General features: G+C 47.3%; 1 protein-coding gene across 5 annotated transcripts in view; it reads right to left on the bottom strand.

Annotated features, from left to right (window-relative positions):
• Window positions 1-25,352, bottom strand: part of dennd5a (DENN/MADD domain containing 5A) — a 31,478-nt gene that overhangs the window by 1,400 nt on the left and 4,726 nt on the right. The window contains exons 2-23 of one of the 5 annotated variants that reach the window (XM_061750581.1): window positions 21,036-21,107; window positions 20,066-20,175; window positions 18,426-19,122; window positions 13,883-14,070; window positions 11,832-12,143; window positions 10,550-10,765; window positions 9,800-10,034; window positions 9,581-9,731; window positions 9,413-9,506; window positions 9,176-9,280; window positions 7,933-8,064; window positions 7,548-7,700; window positions 7,386-7,473; window positions 7,235-7,322; window positions 4,941-5,069; window positions 4,092-4,213; window positions 3,866-4,011; window positions 2,281-2,399; window positions 2,002-2,183; window positions 1,717-1,799; window positions 571-694; window positions 330-498 (exon numbers count right to left, since the gene is read on the bottom strand). In XM_061750581.1, coding sequence (XP_061606565.1) covers window positions 330-498; window positions 571-694; window positions 1,717-1,799; window positions 2,002-2,183; window positions 2,281-2,399; window positions 3,866-4,011; window positions 4,092-4,213; window positions 4,941-5,069; window positions 7,235-7,322; window positions 7,386-7,473; window positions 7,548-7,700; window positions 7,933-8,064; window positions 9,176-9,280; window positions 9,413-9,506; window positions 9,581-9,731; window positions 9,800-10,034; window positions 10,550-10,765; window positions 11,832-12,143; window positions 13,883-14,070; window positions 18,426-19,122; window positions 20,066-20,175; window positions 21,036-21,107 — 3,715 coding nt within the window. The remainder of the gene's footprint in view (window positions 1-329; window positions 499-570; window positions 695-1,716; window positions 1,800-2,001; window positions 2,184-2,280; window positions 2,400-3,865; window positions 4,012-4,091; window positions 4,214-4,940; window positions 5,070-7,234; window positions 7,323-7,385; window positions 7,474-7,547; window positions 7,701-7,932; window positions 8,065-9,175; window positions 9,281-9,412; window positions 9,507-9,580; window positions 9,732-9,799; window positions 10,035-10,549; window positions 10,766-11,831; window positions 12,144-13,882; window positions 14,071-18,425; window positions 19,123-20,065; window positions 20,176-21,035; window positions 21,108-25,352) is intronic. The other 4 variants (XM_061750590.1, XM_061750600.1, XM_061750610.1 and 1 more) reach the window with 4 other exon arrangements.

Raw genomic sequence — 25,352 nt, 5'->3', positions numbered from 1 at the left:
GGCTAATGTTAGCATTTTTTGGGGGAGCACATGGTGGACCTTCAATTAGCAATTGGAAAAAAAAAAAGAATAATTCTTCTCCTACATTCTGATGAAGAGTGTTCAAAGGCAATTGACCAAAGATGCCAGCTGCACCATTGGGTAGACCATGTTTATAAGGGAAGGACTTAACATTTGTAACATGTTTGGTCATTGTACAACTCAAAGGTGTGCTGTTGCACCATACACACGTGTGTGTATGTATTAACCTCAGCGTCCCTCCGAAAGCCCAAATTCATCGTCGACGCCATTTTGGGCTTGTTCAATACAAACAGATGTCTCCTGCCTACCTCGCACCCAGACAGACGAGCATCTGGAACTTTCCATCCTTGCCGATGTTTCTCGACGTGTTGTTGATGGCGCGCATGAAGCGGCAGAAGTGGCGCACTCGGCTTTGCCAGTTCTCATCCGGATTCCCGTCCCGCTGCTCTGCGCTCTCGAAGTACACTTGTGCCTTTTCTGTTTCATCAAATGAAGTGTGAAATGTAGAAAAGAGGCAATATTGGATTGAAAAGAGACAGAGGGCCTCACCCAAGAAGTCCCAGATGAAGACATTTTTAAAGAGTCGAGGTGATTTAAAACCGTGCTGGAAAACCTGCTCCAGAGCCCAGACGAGGCCAAACTCCCCGCAGAGGAGAAGAGTCAAACTGCCTCTCTGTCAAGAGTCAAAACAACACATACAACTGACATTCATTTCTTGGATTATCATACTTTCATTTCAACATTTCAAGACAAAACATACACATGACAAAGTGGACATAGCATCGAAGTAATAGTTAGACACTTTGATTATCTACACATTCTCTGGTCTACACCAAAGAATGCAACTTGCCTGTACGAAGATGTACTTCAAATAAGTACCTTACAGCTATAATGAAAAACTTTAAGGCCACAAAGTACCCGAGGCCCGCCGGACGCTGAGCGACCATTGTGAAAAAATGACAGTTGGCGACTCTTCGCCACACATCAAGTGATTGAGCGCCGCACGTCAATTGATGCGTCGCCACAGAAAAACTGCGACCCGTTCTCGTGTCTCGCAGCTCCACGTACAGTATACCGTTCCCGGCTGGGGTTTTTTTTTCTTCTTCTAATGAACCACAAAAACATGGCGCGATGGTCAAGGAAAAAGAGGATTGTCACAAACAGAGGAAGAAGGAGAAAACAGAAAGAAGAGACAAGTGTATTTGTAAGACAGCTTTTCCATCGCGGTCAAGTGGAAACCCTTCACGTCTAAATATCAAATCGTAAAAACTAGTAAGGGTTCAGTTTCAGCCGCATCGCTCGGTGTGCGGCGGGCTTTAATCGGAAAAATATAGACAAATACGGCCCTACACGGGATAAAGCCACAGAAATGGACCTTCTTTGGACGACGAGAGAAATGAGCGCCTCATCGCCACCGAGGCAGTCATGCAAAAGAGAAGTGAGAGCAAAATCCACAGCCAGCTTTAGATTCACAGGAACTGAAGGGATCGGATCAGCTGCGCCGGCCGCTAAATGCCAGTGACTCCGGAACACGGAGAATACGAGGCCATCATTCTAGGTCAGACAATTTGCGTGAGATTGAAACGTTCAAGATCGGAAAGCGATCGCGCAGTGGCTCGGGCATCGCCGGGGGACAATGCTGCTGATGAATAATGGAAGGACACAATGAGGCCCGTCTAGACGAGCGTCTCCCACCTCCTTTTCCGGTTTGTGGAAGTGCTTGACGATCCCGTTGATGGCTTCTCCCACTCCCTCCTGGATCTGTCCTGTGTTTAACTCTGCCAGAGGAGAAGGAAGAGAGGCATGATGAGGGAAGTCCCAGCCAGTTGACAAAATAAAAACGGAAAAACACTTTTCGCATCCCAATCGCAAAGGGACTCTTTCGACAGAGGCATTCAAATGTTCGGAACTCAAAATTCCATTTGAATTCAAATTCAATCCAAAAGATGAACAATGAAAAGAGATGACCTGATTCCTTACTTGGCTTGCTATTGGGCGAGATGGTCACAAATCTCCTCATCATCCCCGGCGACTGCTGCATCGGCGGCGTTCGACACATCCTTTCGTCGTTCTCCGCGCTGGGCGTCATCAGCTCCCCGACGAGGATCCTCTCCAGGCTGCCGTCGTCCACGCCCTTGCCCAGCCACCGGCCGCACGGAAACCTGCTCGGCAAACGTGCGCGTTTGTCTTGTGCTTCGTTGTTGTTGTTGTCGTCGTCGTCGTCGTCGAGGCGAGTTGTCTTCCAAAAGCTGCGCTTACTTGTACGTGTGGCCTGTGATCTCATTGCGGACGAGAACGCATTCCACCAGCCATTTTGCGTAGAGACCCGCGTTGTCGTGCCCCATCTGCACTGTGGTCAGCTTACCCAGGTTCTGGCACTGCAAGAGAAGCGACGTGTTCACTTCAAACTTTGGGGCGACACCAGAGGCGGAGAGCGTTACCAAAATTGTACTCAAGTAAGAGTACAGTTACTTTACAATCATGCGACTCAACTAGAACGTAGTGCTCCGATTAATTACAGGCAAGAGTAATTCATTGAGGACGTCTCTATTTTTTCAGCCTCGTTCTATTTACTCGTATTTTTCCCCCAATTATTCATATTTGGCAGACTTGATCACAACACTCTTCTCTACGCCGTGTCAAATCTATAAGACATTTGTACCCACTTTACAGGGTCTTTAACAGAAATACCCACACAGCGCTAAAAGTAGGTTGTATGAAAACTACTACAGTTGATCCAAAACGTTACTTCGGTAAATGTAGCACGTTAATACCAACACAAAGGGGGACAAAAAAGGTTCTAAGCATTATTTAAAAACTAATGGATAAACGCTGCACTCAAATCAAATGAGTAGCGCATATTGAGGATAAGCCATTAGCACGACTTTGAAAAGTTTGGAGGGGGGCGTCACATGTGCAACGGCTTTATTTTACTGCTGTCCAACACTTACGTTAAATTGATATCTCGATCTGAAATGAAAGTGTTGAAAATGCATTTTCAAGAATTTGCGTCAGAACTAGGGGTCGAAGCGACAAGCCGACTGCCCCGCCCGCGTCATCGGCGTTCAAAGCTCGAAGTGGACAAAGAGCTCATCGCGTGTTTTTGTCATCGGGCAATTTACGGAGGGATAACAAGTGGGCCGTCTGCTGCCGTCTCCGCACTAAAACGTTCTGCGGAAGACTCATTACAGCGACTACATCCAGTGGAATTGTGAGCTGTGTTTTGGATTGGTTTGATTTGGCTCAAAATATGTCTTGTTGTGAAGCCGGCGAAAAAAAGGAAAAAAAAAATCACTCCATTGACATCGTTAATAACCGATCAAATATCAATGAGCTCATCCATTAATTGACTTTGACTCAACTTTCATCACACCCGAATCAGAATCCTCTTGATTTGCCAAGTATGTCGAAAAAACACACAAGGAATTTGTCTCCGGGAGTCGGAGGCGCTCGTGTACGACAACAGACGGTCAATTGACAGAGAACGCTTTGGAGACACGAAGACATTGAGAAGAAAAGAAAAAAAAACAGTCACTGAGCAATAAAGGGTTAATAGTTCTCTGGTAATGCCGGTACATTTTTTTTTGAATGACTCATTTTGCAATAGTCCGGCGCAATGACCATCGTGCAAAGGGCGCCGAGACTTCAAGGAGTGGATGCGGTTTCAAGTGACGAGGAGCGCGATCATCCGGGACAATGTCGATTGTGCAAATGTTGCGGATACTCCTCAATCGGCGGGCAAACGGGGCAGATGCTACTCCGGCACGAGTGGCCAGTACAGTTAGTCGAGTACAAAAAAGCATCCGTCGTTCAAGGCCGAGTCGGAACAAAAAATGAGACGAACCTCGAAAGTGATCTCTTGAGCGTTCCTGGGGACCTGCAGCACGCCCGTCTCGGCAAGCTCGCCGGACACGCACACCCAAGGGTTGGCCGTAAACATGGAGCCGCCCAGCTTCTTACTGGGAACCGCCAGCACGTGATAGGGGATCACTGGGAAGGCAAAGGAGACGGATGACGGCCAGGCCGAGTTGCATCAACAGCGAACCAAAGAGGTCATTGGGTCAACTCACTGATGGTGGTGAAGACATTGGTGAAGCAGAAGTAGTCCACTGCGTTGAATGACAGGAGATGATAGAGAAACTGCTCTTTCTCATCGTCACAGCGCAGAAAGGCGTACCGCTTGTAAAGTTTTCTACAATTAAGGTGCATGGGAAAACAGGATTATTCAGAACGCTCCACTTGTACAACATATTCAGCTCCGCTACATTTGTGGAAGTTGAAGGCAAATGTTCATGTGGAATTTGGGAAACATTACAAATTGGAAGCTTTCCATGGGAATGATGGAAAATAACTGGGAATTAGTCGACTTCACTATTCCGTATCGACGCTCGGTCGCGGTTTTTGGGAATCTCGGCCAATTAACAGAGGACTTTCGACTCGCCCACTAAGTACGACTACTACAATTGTAGGGAGACATTTTGCGTTGTACTTTGATTTGCTTCTACGGTCATCCGTGAATTGACTGGAACTTTCCTAACATCACAGTCGACTACAAAGGAGGTTAATTTAACAGAAATGGGTGACAGCTGATTTACCAATGTTTGTTGAGAGCAAACAACAACAACAACAACAACAACTCCACATTGTCGTGCAGAACGCACAAAAGTGACAACGTGAGGTCAGAAAGGCAGACAGAAAAACCTCCTGACCCAGTTCACTAGCCACCACATCTATTATGAAGTGGCGTGGATGTGAATGATTTACGCACCGGCAGACGACGGTGTGGTGCTTTGCCGTCCATTCATTATATATGAGTGGATGGCATCTTACTTTGTTGCGAGTAAGACTTTGTTTCACAAATGCCAAGAAAGTCGAGCTTTCCGTGCCAGAGAGCGAATCCCATTTGTCGTTTCGCTCACTTTGTCAGCTCGAGATCGGACAGCAGCTGCTTCAGGTGCCTGGAGAGCAACTTCTTCTCCATGGAGAGGCGAACCCAAGCTCTGGCCTTGCCCACGTCGGTCTTGATCTCGCTTATGTTTTGAATATGTCTGGCGGGGGGGGGGAAACAGGTCATGTCAGAGGAGCCTTGTACAAAAGGAGAAACACAAATATGTACCTCGTAACTAATAACATCAACATCATGAAAGTATTACAGTGAACGCCCTCCTTTTCCCAGTGAGGCCTTCCCAAATTCACCGTCAGATATTTTCACAGAACCTGTTGTCCATTAGTCAGGCCAAAGAAACAAAAAGTGCCAAAGAACTATGTTTAAGTCAATTGGGGAACTTCATTTAGACAAAAGTCGTGCTTTGCCGCCATCTTGTGCATTTTGGTGCTGGGGAAGTATGTTGAAGTGAGTTGAGGAGTTATTACTTTGGCACCATCTTGACGCCAAGAAACTATGTTGAAGTGAAGTGGGGGAGCTTCATTTAGAATAAAGTAGTGCTTTCCCGCCATTTTGTGGCATCTCTAGGCGATTCTAAACTTTATTAGGGATGCATCAGCTACTTGTGGGTTTTCGCTACCGGCGCCGGGGCTAGCAGGGGGACGGCGTACTACAAAAGAGGCACAGTGATCCATTGAATACTCAGTTAGAGAGGTGGCGATATCCCGAGTCGACCTTTACTGTGTTTCCATTATTGTGGCGCTCGTCAGATACTTTTAAGTATTGAATGAGCCCTCGTCAGGGCTTAAAAAGATCCCCCCTGCGCTGAGATGAGACTTGCGCCGTCGAAATTTGCGCGCGTGATTGCTGCGCGCCACAACGGTGACTCCCGATGTCCAGACGCATTCCCTTCCACTCCACCGGTGCCACAAGCTTGTCTGCGCTCTTCTGCCTTCGAAAGCTCCCCCCGCCCCCCCCCCTCCCGTGTCTTCATCCTTTACATCCGCAGTGGCTAACCCACTTTCTCTACGCAGCATCTCCGTGGCAACAGAGGTAACACATTTATATGACACCCAAGTACCACAATGATTTATTGTCTAGCTATGACATTGCAGCACGCCGGGATATTTATTTCAACATTCTAAATCTTCTGAAGATAAATACGGACTCCGTGTTATGACAGAAGGATGAATTATTAAAGTTAATGAAGGGATGCGTGATGATCGTCAGAGTATGTGAACAGTCTCGGCAGCAACATTGAGTTGGGGTGCGTGCGTGCGTGCGTGCGTGCGTGCGTGCGTGACCTGACCGGTGCAGCAATTAGGCCGGAAGTAATGTCCTGCTACACACGCATACACCCACGCACACGTGCAGACGCCGTAATATAAGGCATCAAGACGCGCGCACGAGCATGAAGACGCACAACAAAAAGTCAAACTCAAATCATCCTTTCCCATCCAAATGAATGTAAATAGCATTCATCTGCTCCCGAAAAAAAAGGTGGCAATGTGTATTTTAATGAGGAAAAATAGCACTCCGTGATATTGAACTTTCTAAAAAAATGTACAGTCGTGACATAATTAAATCGAATTAAAGAGAATTCAATCGTTTCTTTCACTGCCTCAATTGAATGGACATTGTGCTGCTACTTCTGGTATCCCCGCTTTGGCCACCTGGGGGCAGTAAAAAGAGAAACTGTTTATTGAGATGTCTCAACTCCTCTTACAGCTCATCAATACTGCACTAATTAGTCTTTCTTTGCAGAGGATAAAGAATATATGACCGAGTACTGTTATATATTCTCTCTACATGTGTTCATTCCAGTGCTTACACAAAAGGTATAATTCGCTTTGATTCAAGTTTCGTTTGACAGTCAACTTCAACTGGGAGTGAAAATAAAGAATAAAAAGTCTTTATTTGAGGAATTCTTCACTAATTGTGTCTTGTTGTGAAGCGCACGGTGTCAGTGCTCCTATCTTGAGTCAAAGCAACGACGGCACTTATCTTGGAAAACCCAAAGGTCCAGCACACTCGTCGCTCGAGGCACCACTGTACCAAAATGGTTTCGCCGGTTTTTTTGGGTCTGTCTGTCTGTCTGACTGTTTGTCCCATTCAATAAGCGGCTGAAGGTGAGTGGCGACCGCGGGGCTTCACCCGAGCGCCAATGTATGTGAAGCTAATTTTGCCTTACAACACACATCAAATGGATGGAGCCATATTTTGTGACTCGACAAACTCGGATCGGTCGTTAGTCGAGATGCCACTGTATTTACTATTTTCATTCGACTGGCATGCAAAAAGGCGCTTTATTGTTTTTGCTTTTCTCACCTCATGTCCTGGATCAGGGACACTTTAAGAGGGGGCATGGCAGATCCGCCGCCATCCGATTTGCGTCTTTCAGTGTCATGAATAAAACCTGCGATAGAAGCAATATCCACGTTCTGTTTTCATGTGACGTGACCGTCGGGATTTTGTCTACCTGGAGGTCCCAAACCAGCTGGGGTTGCACTTTTCTTTTCTTTGCTCTCCTGGTAGTGCAGCAAGTGGGACCACAGAGCAGATTTACCCTGGAAAAGGGAAATAGAACCGAGTCGAAGATTCTGAGCAACACAGCTCAAAAGCGCTGTGTTGTTTTCCTGACCTGTTTAACCTGCAGCCCGTGGCTCCAGATCCTCTCCAACAAGTCGCACAGACTTGCGATCAAAGTGTTCTCTTCCACTCCGGTGATGCTGACCTCTACGTGACCCAACTCCACTGCCTCTCGACCCATCTTCTCAACAAGCATACGTTTGGTCTGCAGGGTAAAAGGCACGCACGCTTCAGGCCAGTGGTGGGATGTCAGTTTTGTGCAGCTCGCCGTACTTTACTTGACTCTGTATTTTTTATGACTTTTGACTGTGACTCCCTGCATTGGAAAACATTCTATCTGCATTTCTACTTCAGAGTACTGTTGCCACCTCTGGTTAACGCTTGCGAGGGTTGGCAATCGGATGAAAACGGAACACTAAAGCGTGACACGCGCTAACCTTTATCCGGCACTCTTTTAGTAACCCCTCGACAAACTTCCAGTTGGCCTGAGCGATGACGGAAGGCGATAGGTTGGACAGTTTGGGCTGTCTGATGGTGGTGCCCAAGTTCCGCGCTTCTTGGATGTATTTCTGTTCAAAAAGAAGACTTCTGTGAACAACTGCAAGTCCCAGTCACACACGGTCAAAAAGCAGTCAACACACCAACGAATAAGAAGTGACACGCTTGAGCCAAACAATGGCTCCTTTTATATAAACGGCGATAGAAATAAGGGACATAAAACACCTCTGAAGCATTGTGATTTATAAAAACATACAATCGTAACATAGTTAAAGAGAATGCAAAGAATGAAAGCATTTGTGCATTCATTGTGTGTCTCCTTGTGAGGTATGCGCGCCTCGGCCAGCAGGGGGCGCTATGGCACATGCATGGTGAATGTACAAAGACAGTCAAGTCACAATTGCTCAGTAAGTTGCGGTCATGTTTGTCATTTTCCGCAGAGGATAAAGAATATATGCCTGGGAGTATTGTTAGCGTGCGAGCCCATCTGTGGTGTTTTGCGTTAAGCTAGCAGACTGACGTCAAGTGGTGTTCGGTTGAGCTCAAAACTTGCAATTCTCTTTGTTTTGTTTAGTTTTCCAGTCAATTTCAACTGGCTTGAAAACGGGTTCACTATCTGACGCAACAGCGTGGATCTCAACTCGTAAGTCGAGGTACTGTACACAGGGACCGCAAAAAGTTCTAATAAGAAGGTCAGCTCATTGGAAACGTAATTGTATTTTATCAAGGGCAAATGTCACGTCTGCGTCCGATACGTTTCTCCATTGGGTTAGAGACGTCTTGTCGAATGACTACCTTTCAGGTAGTGTCAATCAAAACTAGACAAAACAAAATTATTATCTTATTGATGGTTTTTTTTTTTTTTTTTTTTTTTATAAAGCTCTCCTATCGGATCTCATCAGATTGTGTAAGAGCACCTTTGAAAAATCCTAGTCATCATGTTCAATTCTGCCCGTCGAACAAACCTCATCGATAAGACGGCAAATTGCTTTGTCAGGATTTCACCGGCGGCCAAATCCTCCCTTTAAATAAATTTTGTTTCGCCATCGCTCGACGTGCACGTGTTCGATGTCATTCGCGTACCGTTTGATAACATCTTAGGCAAAGCCGCTCTGATGGCGGAGGAAACGGGAAGTCCGAGCATGTCCGAGCACGAAGGCCCCACGAAAGGCCGGCACGTACCGCATCCACAGTCACCGACTTTAGGCAGGGCCTGAAGGACTGCAAGTGCCAGTAGTAGTCAAGAAATAGCAAGAGCTGCAGCTCCGGAAACAAACACTCGACATGCTGAGAGTGCGCAAGCATGAGTGCAAACAAAAAGAGAGAGAGAAAGTGACCAAAAGAGGTGATGCAAAACAGGAAGGGCAAAGCCAAAGGATCATGCAGAAAGAACCCAGCAAAGCCGAGGGCCTGGCTAACCTCTCTCTGGTCGTTATCTAAATAAAGGTGCTCCGCGTGCTGCTTCTGGCGGTCCCGCCTCCTCCACTGGGCAGGAGCGCTCCTCTTGGCCCATCTGGAACACGCAACGTGAGAGCTCAAAGGAGGGAAGCGTCAGTCGAACGTGCGGGCGCGGCGCAAAGTAGGCACTTGTTGCTCGCGGGCCCAGAGGAGAGCACGTCAGACTGCAGTCGTGGGAAGAAGCCTCGCTCGTAACGTCCTTGACCGATCTTCATGTCCAGGAGGTGAGGATGCAGGGCCGGGTGGTCGATCTTCATCACTCTCATTTCAATGGCTTTCTCTGCCATTAGAGGAAGTAACGATCAACCGCGACCGACGAGGACTTTCCGAGCCGTTTGTGTCACTTACCCGCCTCTTCCATGTTTGTGCACTTTTGGTACATGGAGGTGCGCAGGGTGGGCGTGCGGACGTTCAGCATGCGGACCTTATCGACGCGGGTGTCGAACACCCTGAGCGTGTGCTCCTTGTCCTCATCATCGTGGCAGAGGATCTTGCTGTCGACGAAGGAGGCAAACATCTGGGTCTCCAGGAAACGGGACAGAAAAGGCAGGTAGGGCTCCGGCTGGTCGGACAGGAAGGACGCCTGCACGCACGCACGCACGCAAATTCCTATGAACTGAAATGGGTTAGCTCGCGAAAGAGGGATCGCACGTTTATCGCCGACGATACGCTCCGGACACCCACGGCGGGCGGTTGGAAATCAACAATATAGAGACCGTATTCCCAGAAACATACCGCTTGAAAAACATTTCCACTTATTAAAAGCCGCTTTTGAACATGTTCGGAGTCTCCCGCTGTCAAGCAATTGGGAGGATCTCATCACATCACTTTGGGGAAAGGAAGACTCTTGCCCGCGCAGTTCTCCAAATAAGAGGCGAAGCGCGTTTTGATTCAAGCACTTCTATTTTGCACTTCAAACTTACCTAATCCAACAAAAGACAAATTTGGATTTCATCTCACGAAAGTCCACAAAAATATCATGCGAAATGCTGCAACGGGCTAACGGAAATTACAATTGATCAAACAACTACAGCAAAACATACAAAGTATGCAACCATATAATAATAATAATAATAATAGAAATGTGCAAGGTGTCACCTTGTCAAAGTTCTGCATCTGGTCTCGATTGGTGAACCAGGACTCCTTGTCTTGGCTCGGCTGGATGACAAACACCTCGTAGTCCGCAAACATTTGAGTGAAGCGGTTGGCGAAGACCTCGCGCACGCGGATGTTGAGCTGGTGCATCTTCAGCTCTTCTTCGTCGCAATGAACTCGAGCGTCCTTATTGCCGCCGGCGTCCTCTCGAACCTCCAGCTGATGCGCGCAAATGAACGCGTGTGAAAGGCAAATAAACAGCGGCGGTCACATGCAGTAGTTCTTCTCACTTCAAGAAAAGTAGGAAATCAACAGAGCGGGCATCAGTGCCCCGCTGTCTTACGTGGAAAGCAGCACTTTGCCGGAGCGGCATTGAAGCCAGACCTCATATTCCCAGAATTAGCCCAGAAAATGTATTGACGGAAAGTTATGTCTGAGTTACTACAGAGTAGGAGTACGTCCATCATCTTTCTACTGTATGGACAAAACACATCATTATAAATGGACAAACATCTATGAATGACCATTACTACCAAGCTACAACAGAAAATCTGAATCCAAACATACTCTCCAGTATGCTTCATTCACTTAACGGTTGACCTTTGTGTTCCTGGTTTTGTGTGTGTCTGGCTTTTCCAAACTTTACTCTAATCTTATTCCAAATGAATACAATACAACAAGTAACATACCTTTGTTGTACAATGTATTTCAAACTCAACCTTAACACTTTTCTGTTGCATTCCAATGTGTTGCTGATGAAGTGTGTGGGAGGCTCCCTCTTGTGTTTAGTCGAGGTTACTGCAGTATCCATTTTCCTATCAACTCAACTTAGGCATGTTAGGTACAAAATTGACATCAAATTTCTTGACTAGTCGAGATGTGCTCAAAATGGTGCATCGTTCTGACTTAGAGGGATTTTTATGATGATGAAATTGTTCTCGTTAAAAACCAAGTACAATTCAAGACTTGGAATTCAGCCATCCATTTGGTGAGCCGCTTCTCCTCACGCGGGTCGCGGGCGCGCCGGAGCCCATCCCGGCTGTCTTCGGGCAGGAGGCGGGGCACACCCTGAACCGGTTGCCAGCCAATCGCAGGGCACATACAAACAAACAACCATTCGCACTCACATTCACACCTACGGGCAATTTAGAGTTGTCAATCAACCTACCACGCAAACGAGGCGGACGCTCTAACCGGTCGGCCATTCTTTTTGGGGAAAAACTGACACAATGTCATTTCCCAAGCCCGGCGTATTAATTCCAGCGAAAAGCCCGCCGTGTCTCACCTTCTCCAAACTGACGCCTGTCCTCTTGACCAGAGCCTGCAGTCTGGCGATAGTTACATTCTCCCTCAGCAGGTAGGAGTTGAGAGGCGAGGCCAGGTTGCCGTTGCGCTTGTCGGAGACCGCGTCGAGCGACCGCAGGCCTCCGTGCTTGAGCTGGGAGTCGCCGGAGCGGATGTTTCCTTCCGGCGCCACGCCGAAGGACACGAGCACCTCGGAGATCTCCTGTATGAACTCGAGTTTGTTGGGAAACTGCGGCAACTCTTCCGGAAGTTCTATAAAGTGGTTGTCGATGTCCACGAAACACAAGTTGGCCTGGAGGGACACGGGACACAATAAATGCAACAGACATGCTGCTCCTGTACGGGAGCGGGGGGGGGAAAAAAAGCAGCTCACAAAAATGTTAACCGAATGCAAGCGGTACTATATAATAGTTCATTCGCCCTCACGTGCCATAAAAAAAAAAAAAATCAAGGACAATAGATCGGGACACAATAGCTGACCTTGGAATACCCGAGCGCGCTGAGAGTACTTTGCATGTTTGACAAAGAAAGCCCAAAAGACGAAAACATCTGGAATGTGAGTGATGAAAGAGCCGAGACCGCCGTCTTCAAATGTTACTTGCACGTTGGCGCGAAGGTTTCAAAATCCGGAGTCGCGCGCCAAACAGCGTCGCGGCTTGTGTTCCGACCTCGGCGGCCCCGCTACGGAAGCCCTTTCAGCCTTTATTTCATACCTGGCTTAAGGTCCACGCACTAGTACTCGCTTTGTCCTCACTACTAAGGTGCACTAGCAGAACAACTGTGTACTAGTGTCACAATTGTCCTACTCGTACGACCTTAAGCCGGATATCCAATAAATGCTCAAATCAGCTTCACATGAATCCTTTCACTGTTGAGTTGAACTTGTTCAGGATCCTTCATATTCAGCTTATGGGCCATGTACTACTAGGTTTTTTGGGTCTCACTAGTGGGACAACTACATGTTACTAATGAGGCAAAATATGCAGTCCTTGACAGCTGCTACTACTACTACAGCACTAGTGACTACTTAGAGCCCAGTTTTGCCTCACTAGTAACGTGCAGTTCTCCTACTAGGACACCAAAGTTGTCGACTAGTGTGCAGAAATGTCACGCAATAGTGGAAAAACTAAAACACAGTCGTTCTCCTTGCCTGCTGAATTGTCTTGAGGACAAAGAGCGTACTAGTACATAGACGTAAATCTAGAGTTCCAACAAATTCTCAATGAATATCCTTGATTTCAAGGTTAAGGTGCATGTACTCGTCCTCACGAGCAGGAGAAGTACCGTATATATTACTAGTGAGGCAGAACTGTGGACTAGTTGATGACTGCATGCTACTAGTACTATGAGTGACATCAAATTCTACACGTTAACATCAAGAGCTTGACGAGCAGTACTACTTGTGGTAGCGTGCAGATGTCAATTAGTACAGTTTTGCCTCACGAGTGACTTGTAGTTGACCTACTACTAGTCGTATGTCAAAGTTGTCCTACTAGTGTGCAGAAATGTCCTACAGAAGTGTGGGACTAGTAAAACACAGTTGTTCTACTAGTGCACTGAATTGCCTTACTAGCGAGGGCAAAGAGTGTACTAGTACTTGGAGCATAACTGGACATCAAGATGATCAAAGAAATCCTCGTACGTCTCATTCAAGGGCCGCGCCAATGATATCGGTTCGGATTGGATTTTGCTCGCAGGCAAAAGTGCTGCACTCAATCGGCAGGAAATTCAGCGAGGGCAAACAAAATACAAGACTTCTTTCTGCGTAGCAAGTGCGCAAACCTTTGGCATCGACAGCTCGAACCGGCAACACTGCTAAAACGCGTGGGACAAAATGTTCCATCTCGTCAACGGGGGTCCGAGGTAGTTCGTCGCCAAGCCAACGTGACGGCTACGCGCAATGAGCGTGAATGCCGATGATGCGTTCACGTCACGCAGCATTATGAGATGCAGTCGTACGCGACGCAAAGCAGATCCAAGCCGGCTGCGTGTAGTTCGGCGGCGCCGCATAATTGCGGGGTGCGTACATACCTCCTGCGGCAGCTCCAGCTTAGTGCGGTCATCCTGCCCGTTGGAGTGCAGGCCCATGAGATACGGCACGGGCGCGTCGAGGAAGTGCAGGAGAGAGGCGGGCAGAATGGGAACGTACACGTGCTGCCACTGGTAGGGGAACATTAAGGCCGTGATGCTCTCTGCGACCGTCATCAGCCTCTGGTAATCTGGAATCACAATCGTCTTTATTGGCCGAGCGTGTCCGAAAAGCAAACAAAGGGGAATTTGTGGAGCCGCTCGAGTACGACGGCGGACGGTCGATTGCAGACGAGTGAGAAACTGAAAGGTTTGGGCGGCCGCAATGGCTCACGAGTGAGCGCGCTCTCCCACCCGGAATGAATCGACACCGGCCGTATGGAAAAGGGATGCGGGAGCCGGGCCCCGCCCTCCCAAAGTGCGTCGCGGCCGACCGCTGTTGCTGTCGCTGTCGCTGTCGTATCTCATTCCACGCCAAAAGCAACAAATGGCTCATTCCGCTGAAGCGGAGCCCATTTGCCAAATAAGACGTATGAATGCGTGATCAAATTAAATATATCTATTGTATTTTCATTTGGAATATGACAAAAGCAGTAAATATTCATCGTGATATGACTAACGCAGACTGTATACATAAGACATTTGCAAATCAATGATTTTCGGACATGTTACAGCCCAAAGCTGAGTCATAATCAATTCATGTTTGTGCATTTTCCGCACCGCCAATTTGAAATAATGTCCTGTGTTTGAAAAAAAGTGATGTAGATTTGAATTGTTTTTTTATTTGAAGAATGGACAAACGTATCGATTGTTAAAAAGAACCCTTCGTTGCAGGCCGACTTAATACAGCGATGCAAATGAACAAGAATGCTTTCTTGATTGAGGTCATAATTTCGGTTCCTAGTGTGGGATTGATTCAATGGATGGAAAAGACAAAAAGGTCACAAGGCGAATTGCTTCTGTTTTTTGTCGAAGAGAAAAAGCACCTGCAGGTTTGTGTCCTGGGGAGATCCCGGCCTCGAACGTGTGACGGCCAAATTGAGCCGAGCCTCTCTCTCTCTCGCTCTCTCTCTCGCTCTCTCGTCGGCACAAATTCCCACATGGTGACTTCCCACATCATCATCGTCGTGCCTACGAATGGCTGTCGGCTCCCCCTCATTCGCATTCCCGCTCTGTCCTGTTGACGCTGCCTTTCCTCTTATGGCGACAAAATAAATACCTTCCCTTCATTTGGTCATGTGCTGGTCCCGCAAGACGAGACCGCTACTTTCCACTCTCAGGAGGGAGACTAGAATACTAACATGACCCCCTTTCTCTTTCTCCTTTGACAAGGCCATATTTGATAAGGCCACTAAATATTGGTAGTCAAAGTTATTTACAAGGTACGCACTCACTGGCCACTTCATTGGGCACCATTGTACAATTGTGGGCGACCGGTTAGAGCGTCTGCCTCACAGTTCCGAGGACCCGGGTTCAATCCCCGGCCCCGCCTGTGTGGACTTTGCATGTTCTCCCCGTGCCTGCGTGGCTTTCCTCCCACATCCCCAAAACATGCACGCTAGGTTCATTGACCACTCTGAATTGCCCGTAGGTGCGAATGGTTGTTTGTTTGTATGTGCCCTGCGATTGGCCGGCGACCGGTTGAGGGCGTAGCCCGCCTCCTGCCCGACGACAGCCGGGATAGGCTCCGGCACGCCCGCGACACGCGTGAGGAGAAGCGCGACAGAAAATGGGTGCATGGCTGTACAATCCAGTACCGAGCGTTGAGAGACCCCATCAAGTTACACGGAAGGCACAAAAACTCGGTATGACACGGCGCAGCTCTACAAATGCATTTCCTCCGCAGCGGAGGTTTCGTTGACCTCGGCCTGCGTTTTCGTGTGTGCTCAGCTGAACTTCCCCTTTTTTTTGGATGAGTCGACCTGGAAATTCCGTGACGGATGTCCTGATTAAATTTGGATGATAACCCGCATCGTGACGTCATGAAAATATCTGTAAAAACCTTCGCGCCAAATAGGCCGACTCTCCTCCGATTTGAATGCGTCCGAAGCTGCGAGATCAGACGAGGTTTCACATCTCTGTCAAATGTCATTAAAGGTGGCTGTGATCACAGAAGCCTGAGTAGCTCAACTGGCTGAAAAAGAGAAAGTATCATTAAGTTGAAAAAGTTTGACATTTGTTATCATTTTGCAGATGAGGGTGATCCTGTTATCTTGTAATTGCTGATTATATTGTGCAAGTCCAGATGTTTTCCTTTCTTACACGTCGAGCCATTCGGTAGCAGCTGCATATTATACAACATCTTCCGTACACATTACGAGGAGTCCCGTAAGCGTAAAGCATCTGGAACCGGCGCCCATCAGCAGTCCGGAAGAGAAAAACGTCCGCAGCGCTGCGCCAATGTCAACTGGCCAATTGTATGCTTACAAAAACCGAAAAACGTTCAACGGTCAAATACCGACGGCCGCGCGTCTGTCCGAATGAAACCTGAAAGCAAATGGAAAAAGGAAGCGTCCGGTGCTTTTGGGACACTCTGTATTAATCTCCCCCCCCCCCCCCCAACCCGTGCTCCCGCGGCCGCCACAAGGCAGAAATAGGCAATCGTGTGACGTTAGCTACAGCGTGGCACAACGCTTGACACATGACCGACACAGGACAACGCAGCCCCTGAGAGATTGGGTAAACAAATCACGACCACAATTTTCTAACCGATTATGAGCCTCGCTGTCATTTCAAAGTCTCCTCGTTGGCAAGCATCCATTTCATCTGTGCGTGCGTGTGCGCAGCGCTTCCTCCAAACCACCCCTCACTTCTATGGCGTGGAGTTTTGCACGTTTTGCACAGAGGGCATGATGTCACCTCCAGCCAATGATAACCGTCCCGCATCCTGGCTATCCTCCCTGAGGTTGCCTAGCAACACCACGGCTTTCCCCTTACAAGAGCTTCTCGTGGTGTTTTGGAAAGCATTTGCCTTCCTCTTCCCGTCGTAATGGATCCAAACGCCTTCCTTGCTCGGCAAATCATTGATTTACTCTCGCATGAAAAACTACCCACCGACATGGATTAAGAGATCCAAATTGTACCCAAACGTGTTTGAAGCGTGCAAATGCACAATCATCACATAGTACATCAAAACAACGGGCGAGGGTCTCGGTATTATGCAAGCTCGTACTCGAACCGCATTAGTTGAATGGACACTTAGTGGCTTACGTAACCGTCAGGAAAAACACTGCCGGCCGACGTGTTGAGCAAAGATTTGCCGGAGCCCCGGGTCGATTTCATTTCAAATGTTGCACGACTACCCCCCCCCAGAAAAAAAACACTACAACCACAAACACATTGTTAAATGAATAGCCCTCAACAGTGTCAATCAAAAAGGTGCAGGTGCAAAAGCCGAATCTTTGATACCACTTTACATTAAGCTTGAGAAATTGTTCATCACTATGAATAAAGCGTAGAAATGCTCAGAGCACTTAGTTGAACAGCACTCGTTGGTTAAACATTTGATACAGGTTACTTTTTCCATGCATCCTGTTATCCCCTGCTCACTGTGAGATAGCGACATCTAAAATCAGCTTAAGTGCAAGAAAAAAAAACAGTGTCAGCTGGCTTTTTGACGAGCTGGATGCCACATCAGCTGTTCTTAACTACCGAACGACGAGTTCACGGACGCTCTTCGCACTGCAGTGGCATAAAGAGTCTTACTGGCGGAATAAAAGTGACCTTTGTTCGAATGCAGTGGTGCCTTGAGAGACGACGCACACGTTTATTGAGATTGTTTTTGGTTTTTTTTTTTGCTTTGACTTGAGAACAAAAATTTGAGATGTGAGCGTTGTGTGGACAGTGGCAACGAACTCACTTGACAACAAGCAGCAGTCTTCCAAAAAAAAGAGTTACTGTGCAACTCAATACAAAACTAAGCGATGACACAACTTTGCCTTCCGCGAGCTTCATGATAACACACAATGCAAAGCCCCGCAGACGGGCTAACGAGTAGCTTTGATACTTGCGATGTTATAACCCTTTAAGCGAAGGCTATTTGAACACAAAGTGCGCATGGAGACAGACGATAGAACCGTGCACGCCGGCATACATTTTCTTGATCCTCTGCGAAAACAACTGTTACTGCCGTTTGCTCGTTTGTTTTCATGAATGTGATATACCGCCCCCCGGTGGCCAATCTGCACACACCGTACGGAGTTGTAATTGTTTCATCACGACGGACCAACTGTTTTATTCTTTACATTTGATGGAATGATGTCATTACAATACGTCTTCTGAAGTTCAATCTTATTTTCTTTTTATGGTTTACTTGGGTAGGCTGTAACAGAATGGCATTTCCATTCGTTTTCAATGGGCAAAAGAGAAGTCCTATCTCAAGGCGCAACTGTATTCTAAAGCAGCGAATGCGTTTTACAGCTCTTCTCGTGAAGATGATCGAAAAGTGCCCAGTGTGGCTGTTGAGTCCCACGTTTGGGTGCCGACGGGACCATTAAATGAAGAGCGGAAGAAAGCCCGAGCGAGCGAGCGCGCACGCGCTACTTACGCCGTGAGTAGAGCAGTATTTGCATCTCGAGCAGGGCACAGGTGAACAACTGAAGAACGTTCTCCACCCCCAGCAGGTCAAACATTTCCCCGATGGCAAAGTCAAAGAGCGGCAATTCCGACGTGCTCGGCCTCTGGCACACCACGGGGCCGTAGACGCCCGAGAACTTGAGGGACCGCCCGGAGGGCGGCAGGGGCACCTCGTAGAGGATGTTGAAGACGTAGCTCTCCAGCGGGAGGGGCGGGGGATGGGGCGAGGTGACGGCCCGGTAAAGCTGCTGCAGCACCTTGCCGCAGGCCTGGGCGAAGGCCATGGGCGTTATCAAGCAGATGCACTTGGACACGTACAGCGTGTCTCGGCTGATGTCGTACGAGTTGAAACGCTGCAGACGGGAGATGGCGGGCGCGGCGTGGAGGACGGGCCGAGGCTGGGCGTGGGGGTGGGGGTGCCGGAGTCGCGGCTCCTCCTGTCCGCGAGGGGAAGTGGGCGTATGCAAGATGTCGTACTGCTCTGCATTGTGCATGTGGTAAAGAGTCTGCATGGCGCTGCAGATCTGCTTACTCGTCACCTCCTCGAAGAAGGTGAGAGCGAATCCGTACGTGCGAGAGCCGTCCTCTCGGGTAATGATAAACGAGTGGAAGTCCGGCTCCCGGGAGTCCACCTGCGTCCTGAAGGCCAAACCCTTCGGCATGCAGAGCTGCGGGAGGACGGTATGGTTCAATATTGGATGTTAGGGTCATTGCATCGTCAAGTAAGTACTGTGCAGTTCAGAAAAATCACGCACAACTGTCGACTTTTTGGTAGTCGACCTCGAGGTTATAAGAGTCGTGTCGAGGCTGATTCCCGGAGGATGTGGTTGTCTCTTTTTTCCTCTACTCAACTCGCCGCTTTCGCCTCCAAACACGAGCTAACACGCAATTTAAAAGCAATGCAAGGAGGAAACGAAGCAGAGAGGACTTGTACAGGATTACACCCCCTTCACCTCAAATATAAAATATAAAAAAAGAAAAGCAATCACTGACAGCAAAAACTACAGAGTACAGATTTCATGACAACTTAGCAACTTGAAATGGAAGGGTAAGGTTTGCCTTTGCCAATCCTCAGTATGTGTGGAACGCTCCCAAAGCGTCGACACCTTCCGTCTTTAGCTTTGCTTTGTCTGCGGCTCACTGACCGCCATCCTATCGCTCCCACTTTTTGGGACTGCGACAGGTGAATTCGTTTGGTGAATTCGCCGACGGCCGACGAGAGGAATTTAGGCTGCTCGTCAGCTGGCATTAACGGATGCCTGTTAATTGCACTTTTTCTTGTGTTATATTGGAGGACGGAATGGCATATTGGGTAAGTGGGTTAGTCAAATATCTCCACACGCGTGAGCCACCGCAGCGAGGCGTCCATGTTGTTCATGATTGGCCATTGGTCAACTTCAACGGGGAAAATCGATGCATCGCTAGAACGAACACATGAATCATCTTCGCGTGCCGATCGATCATCTTTCTGACACGCTTACTGTTGTCGCTTCACTTCAATTCTCCGTACGGAGCCACAACCACATTCTGACGCTCTTATTTCGTATGATCAAAAGTGCGATTTTTCTGAAAGAATTCCACAGGAAGCCTTTGACCGATTTGTGCTCTTACCATGCCAACTGCATCCTGGTCGAACGGATTCCACTCCACATTGTCTGGGTAATGGGCGAGAACTTTGGATTTAAAGGTTCTTCGTAGGGGACTCTGCTCAAAATTCTCACCTGAAAAAGTGAAGAGGGAAAAACAGGAAGTGAGAATACAAAGGAGAGAAAGACTCAGCACAAAAAAAAAAAAAATGGCAGAGGTGGACAGGAAATGTTTGATCAGTAGCAGGCACAATTCCAGAGAGGCGAGAGAGAGCAAGTCAGCAAATTGGTCTACAGAGGAAGAATGTATTGCGTCGTGTAAAGCTGCCATCTGCATTCCCAGCTTAAAAAAGCCAGATCAAATATGAATGGGTCATCTGGAATTCCAAAATGACACCGGAATAGAAAACATTAAGAAACGAGCTTGAAAGCTCGAGATGCTTCCTGACAGCTTTAACGGCAATACACGCACAAAACAATTCATCGTGAAAAAGCTCCCATTGAGTTTGGCTTGAACCCAGAATGAAGCAAAAAGTGATGCACGTACCAAGGCAGTACTGGAAAGTTCATTCAGAGTTGTCAACATTGGCCAGGCAACACCAGCGCAGGCGGCACTGGCTTCACCAGTGAGGGAGTGAGCGCAATGTGTGTGTGCAGTGCAGCGTGTGCGGCGTGTGCACGAGCCCGCACGGGAAACGGGGAGCAGCGATTGTCAAACTTAAGCTCGTTGTTCAGCCGCCGCTTGGGGGCGTGAGGAAGGGGGAGGGAGGAGAAGCGGGGAGGACAAAATGGAACTCAAGAGTGTGCAAAAAAAAAAACATTTCAAATCGAGGGAAAATCCCCACGTCATCTTCGAAAAGAAGATACTAACATGAAGGGGGGGAAATTGAAAAGGGGGTTACTCAAGATCTTCTGATAACCAGGTTACAGGTTGGGGGGGGAAGCTTTGCAGAGGTTAAAAGAGGGGGAAGGAAAGTGTGTGGTGGGAGGGTTACCTTCATTTGCCCCTGCCAAATTTCCTCTGGCCCCATCTCTGAATTTAGTAGCCTCTATATACTGGCATAAAGCTACACAGCAAATCAAACAAAACATATCATTATAAGGCTGCTTGCGGAGGGGGAGCACATCACTTCTCGCACCTCGCTCATTTTCAGCTTGTTCCTAGGCCGCTTATGCCACTTGGCGTTTTCATGCACCGATGGAGGATTTGGTCAGAATTTCAAAGCTTGGTTTTTTTTTGAACAGCCCTGCTCAAATACTAGGTTTTTGTGATATAAAGATGAAATCATTTCAAAACTGTTTCCACCATCATTGATGTGGCCCGGTACTCGTACGCCTCAATTGGAGAGAGAAAAAAACAAAACAAAAAAAAAAACTGTGAGGGGAATTCAATATCGACACCTGAGATAGTGGATGTACAAGAGTGCACACCTTCTTGTAACTGGACACGTGGCTGTGTTCAGAATGAAAGAATCCACATTCTAACTCATGTTAACTCCAGAGTAGTAGTTGGCTTTTCCGGACATTTTTGTAGTCACAGAGAAAAGATCGCACACGGCTCCAAAATTGATGAAAAGATGAGAAGAAACCTGTTTGTGGGGTTTTTTTTCAGCTGCGACCGGGGCCCGAGTCAAGGGGGAGGGAATTATGAACAGTTCCAGATAGCAGTCACTACACTGGTGCTACTACAGTACAAAACATTTTATTCCCCATTCATGGATGACTTTTGTGCACAATGAGAATTCACTCCACAAGTAACGGTGATGGTAACAAACACATTGCACGGTGTATTTTCTGAGAAATGACGTAACACGTCAAGCCTATTTTGGCCACTGCGACGTCAAGGTGGAGCGAACTGCCCCTGATATGTGCATCCGATCAGCGGACGGTCACGGCTTTGACTGGCTTTCAATGGCTCTTGTGTAACGAAGCCTGGAGCGACGCAGCTAAGTGAGCTTATCTAAACGGGAACAAAAAAGAAAAAAAGTCTCACTGGAGCCACTTCATGCTTTTTGAAGATTTGTTCTGTTCGAAATGAAAACGGCAAACATGTGCCCTAGGCGCTGCACTTTCATGAAAAGATATTTTTGGAAAAAAGGCTCAAGCTCCACCCACCATTGCACATTTATATCAGTCATTCATACACAAACACAATAATGAAGTCAGGTGCATTATATTCTAAGTTCATGGACACTGTTGACCTGATGGAGGACCCATGAGGTGCACAACTTTTCTTTCAAATTGCAACTCACCAAAATTATAATTGGATCAGACAGCCGAAGAGCCATCTCAATTCTCAATTTGAAAAGATATACACTATCAATTGTCATATTGAATAATAAAGCTCAGGTTAAGTCGTATTTGGTCACTTGTGTAATCAGTCTGTTCGAAAATAGTCACAGGATTGCTGATAATCCACCCACATTACGACCACAAGGCAATGACCGCTCTCTCCATTCTTTCTTTTCTAATCTTTCCTGGCGATCATTCTGCCGGGTAGGCGATGCCGTGCCGTGCCGCGCCGCGCCGCGCAGAGATCACGGCCACCGTCTCTCTCGTCTCCGTCCAACGCTGCAGTGCAAGAGATGTTGAGCGAAGACAGGAAGTCGCCAGTGGGTACCAGCGACAGATTCACGACACTCATAAAGCCTTCAATCTTTAGGATTAAGAGGATTCATCTGTTGTTTTCTTCCACGCCCACACTGGCCACGCGGACCAAAGTCAAAACTTGCAATTACACAAGACGACGACGACGAAACGGCAAAACAACATGCCGAGTTCACTGAATCCGTATTCGTGGCCACATGTGCAACATGTGAAGACTTCATCAAAGCATCCACTGGCAGGAATTTAGAGTCGTAAGGAATGAATACACCGCATCTGGAAATGAGTCAACAGTGATATGCAAGGTATTGATTGAGCGACGCACTGATTTTGCTGCTGTTGACTGCAGCAACAAAGACTGCTTACATAAAGGCAGCCTGCAGTATAACTTGACATTTTGGAAAAACAACCAAACCTCTCTTCTAATCTGGTGCCTTCTCACCGGAGGCAATCAAAATAGCAAGAAACATAAGCGCGGTTTCTGTCCTTCACCAAGTCGCATGATGAAACATGACGCACACCGTTTTCATGCATTCAAAGGAGAGTGCACAGGTGTCACCGATCCCAAACTCTCCGTTTCCATTTGACTGCGCACTGTGTATTCCCCCGTCGCTAGTCAAATATTACACACTGGAGTACACGACTTGATTTGATACCTCAGGGTCGGCACGTGGTTCTGGGAACATTTTGTACCGCGAGCGACAAGATGCACATCTTAGCTCCGACAGCTTTCTAAAAGGCCCACAATACGTACGGTATATCTGTACAGTTATCAAAAGTGTTCGATATATTTCAGTGAAACTCGTGCAATGTTCAAGAACATTTCGTGTTTGTGAACAATGTTTGGTTCAAATAAAACATTTTCACAACAATTGAAAAAAACCTAATGGCATTATCACATTTTGGTACATATTTATCTCTCAGCAAATGTTTTTTTTTTGTATGAGGGGGTCAAAGGGAATACAAATGAGATTTCATTTTGTTCTTACTACACCGAATGCGAAAAGCTGTGACATTCCAATTATTCTCCGTCGCTCATTACTCGCACCGCGGAAACAATTTGTCATAAAACCGCTACCGGTAGCTTACTAAACAATCAAATAATATGCACATAAAGTCTCTAGGTGTTTTTATAATCATTCAAGACAAGACAAACATCTGACCAATTTTCTCCATCTAATTACAATATCTATCTATATATGTTGTGTACAAGCCACCCCAAGGTTTTTGCTGCAAACACACACTGGCCTGCCAGCCAAGCTCTCAAAACTGCAGAAAATAGGCCACTCAATGTCGCACGGACAAGATCACCGAACACCCGGTTGCACATGCAGACACGGCGTTGGAGCGTCTTGTAGACAAGGAAGAGTCGCTTTAAATGCTTTGGAAAAAAACGGGAAAGAATGTGAGCGTTCACCAAGACAGACTGAGACATAGATTTATGCCGTTGAGCGACTTCCCTCGCAAAGTGCAGCAATGGACTTGCACGAAATAACAGCAATTAGCATAAGGGAAGGCACACGTACGTGTACAGCAGAACAATTACGTGGGAAGACGAGTGCTATGATCATTATACAATATCGCTTGCTTACATTGGTGTTAATCAAATGAAAGTGAGCACGGGACAGTTCCAAGTGGGGCTGCAGCTACTGAATAATTATACAATTTATTGTTCTACCAATTATTCCATTGATTTATTAGGTAATTGAATGAAAATCAAACAACAAAATGTGCACGTGAGGTAGATATTATTATTGTCCACTTGGGGTCCTCATTCTCACGTTCCGCACTAAAATATCTGTGACTTTGTGTGTGGTTCAAAGGGTGAGTGACAATAACAACTTGGTTGTTAATTGGCTAATCGTTAGCCAGTCTGCCGACTGTCGAGCGCCTGGGCGGCCATTATTTTGTTACCGTTGTTCAATAAAGCGATTGAAAGTGCACCGGCAGCTGCACTTTATCCTTTATCCTTTATCACGACATGTCCTAACTACAAGTGGTAAGCTATATTAAATTAGCTAACAAATTTGATTTTGTGATGGCGATAGTGACTATAGTGCTGTTGCTTTGCAGTAGACAACATTGCACTTTCGTATTTTTTAAGTGTGAAATGATCCCAAACTTTGGACAGTTATTCAATTAATTGTTACACTTTTAAGCTTGAACATTTATCAAATGGAAGGCTTGAACGACAATTGTCTGCATTTTAAGTTTTATGGATGGATGGATAGTTTCGGGTAGTGTTTTGCGAATGCACACAGAAACGCTCTACTAAAATTGCAAAGAATCGTAATCTTACAAATCCATCCTGACAAGCATCAGACTATCCATCCGTCCATTTTCTGTCGCGCTTCTCCTCACGCGGGTCGCGGGCGTGCCGGAGCCTATCCCGGCTGTCATCGGGCAGGAGGCGGGGCACGCCCTGAACTGGTTGCCAGCCAATCGCAGGGCACATACAAACAAACAACCATTGGCGCTCACATTCACACCTACAGGCAGTTTTCAAGGAACCTAGCACGCATGTTTTTGGGATGTGGGAGGAAAGCGGAGTGCCCGGAGAAAAGCCACGCAGGCACGGGGAGAACATGCAAACTCCACACAGGCGGGGCCGGGGATCGAACCCCGGTCCTCAGAACTGCGAGGCGGACGCTCTAACCGGTCGCCCACCGTGCCGCCAGCATCAGACTAATGGACAGATTTACGGCTTG

The sequence above is a fragment of the Phyllopteryx taeniolatus genome, chromosome 2, assembly GCF_024500385.1.
Source record: "Phyllopteryx taeniolatus isolate TA_2022b chromosome 2, UOR_Ptae_1.2, whole genome shotgun sequence".
Taxonomy (NCBI): Eukaryota; Metazoa; Chordata; class Actinopteri; order Syngnathiformes; family Syngnathidae; genus Phyllopteryx; species Phyllopteryx taeniolatus.
This window is presented reverse-complemented; position numbering and strand designations above follow the sequence as displayed.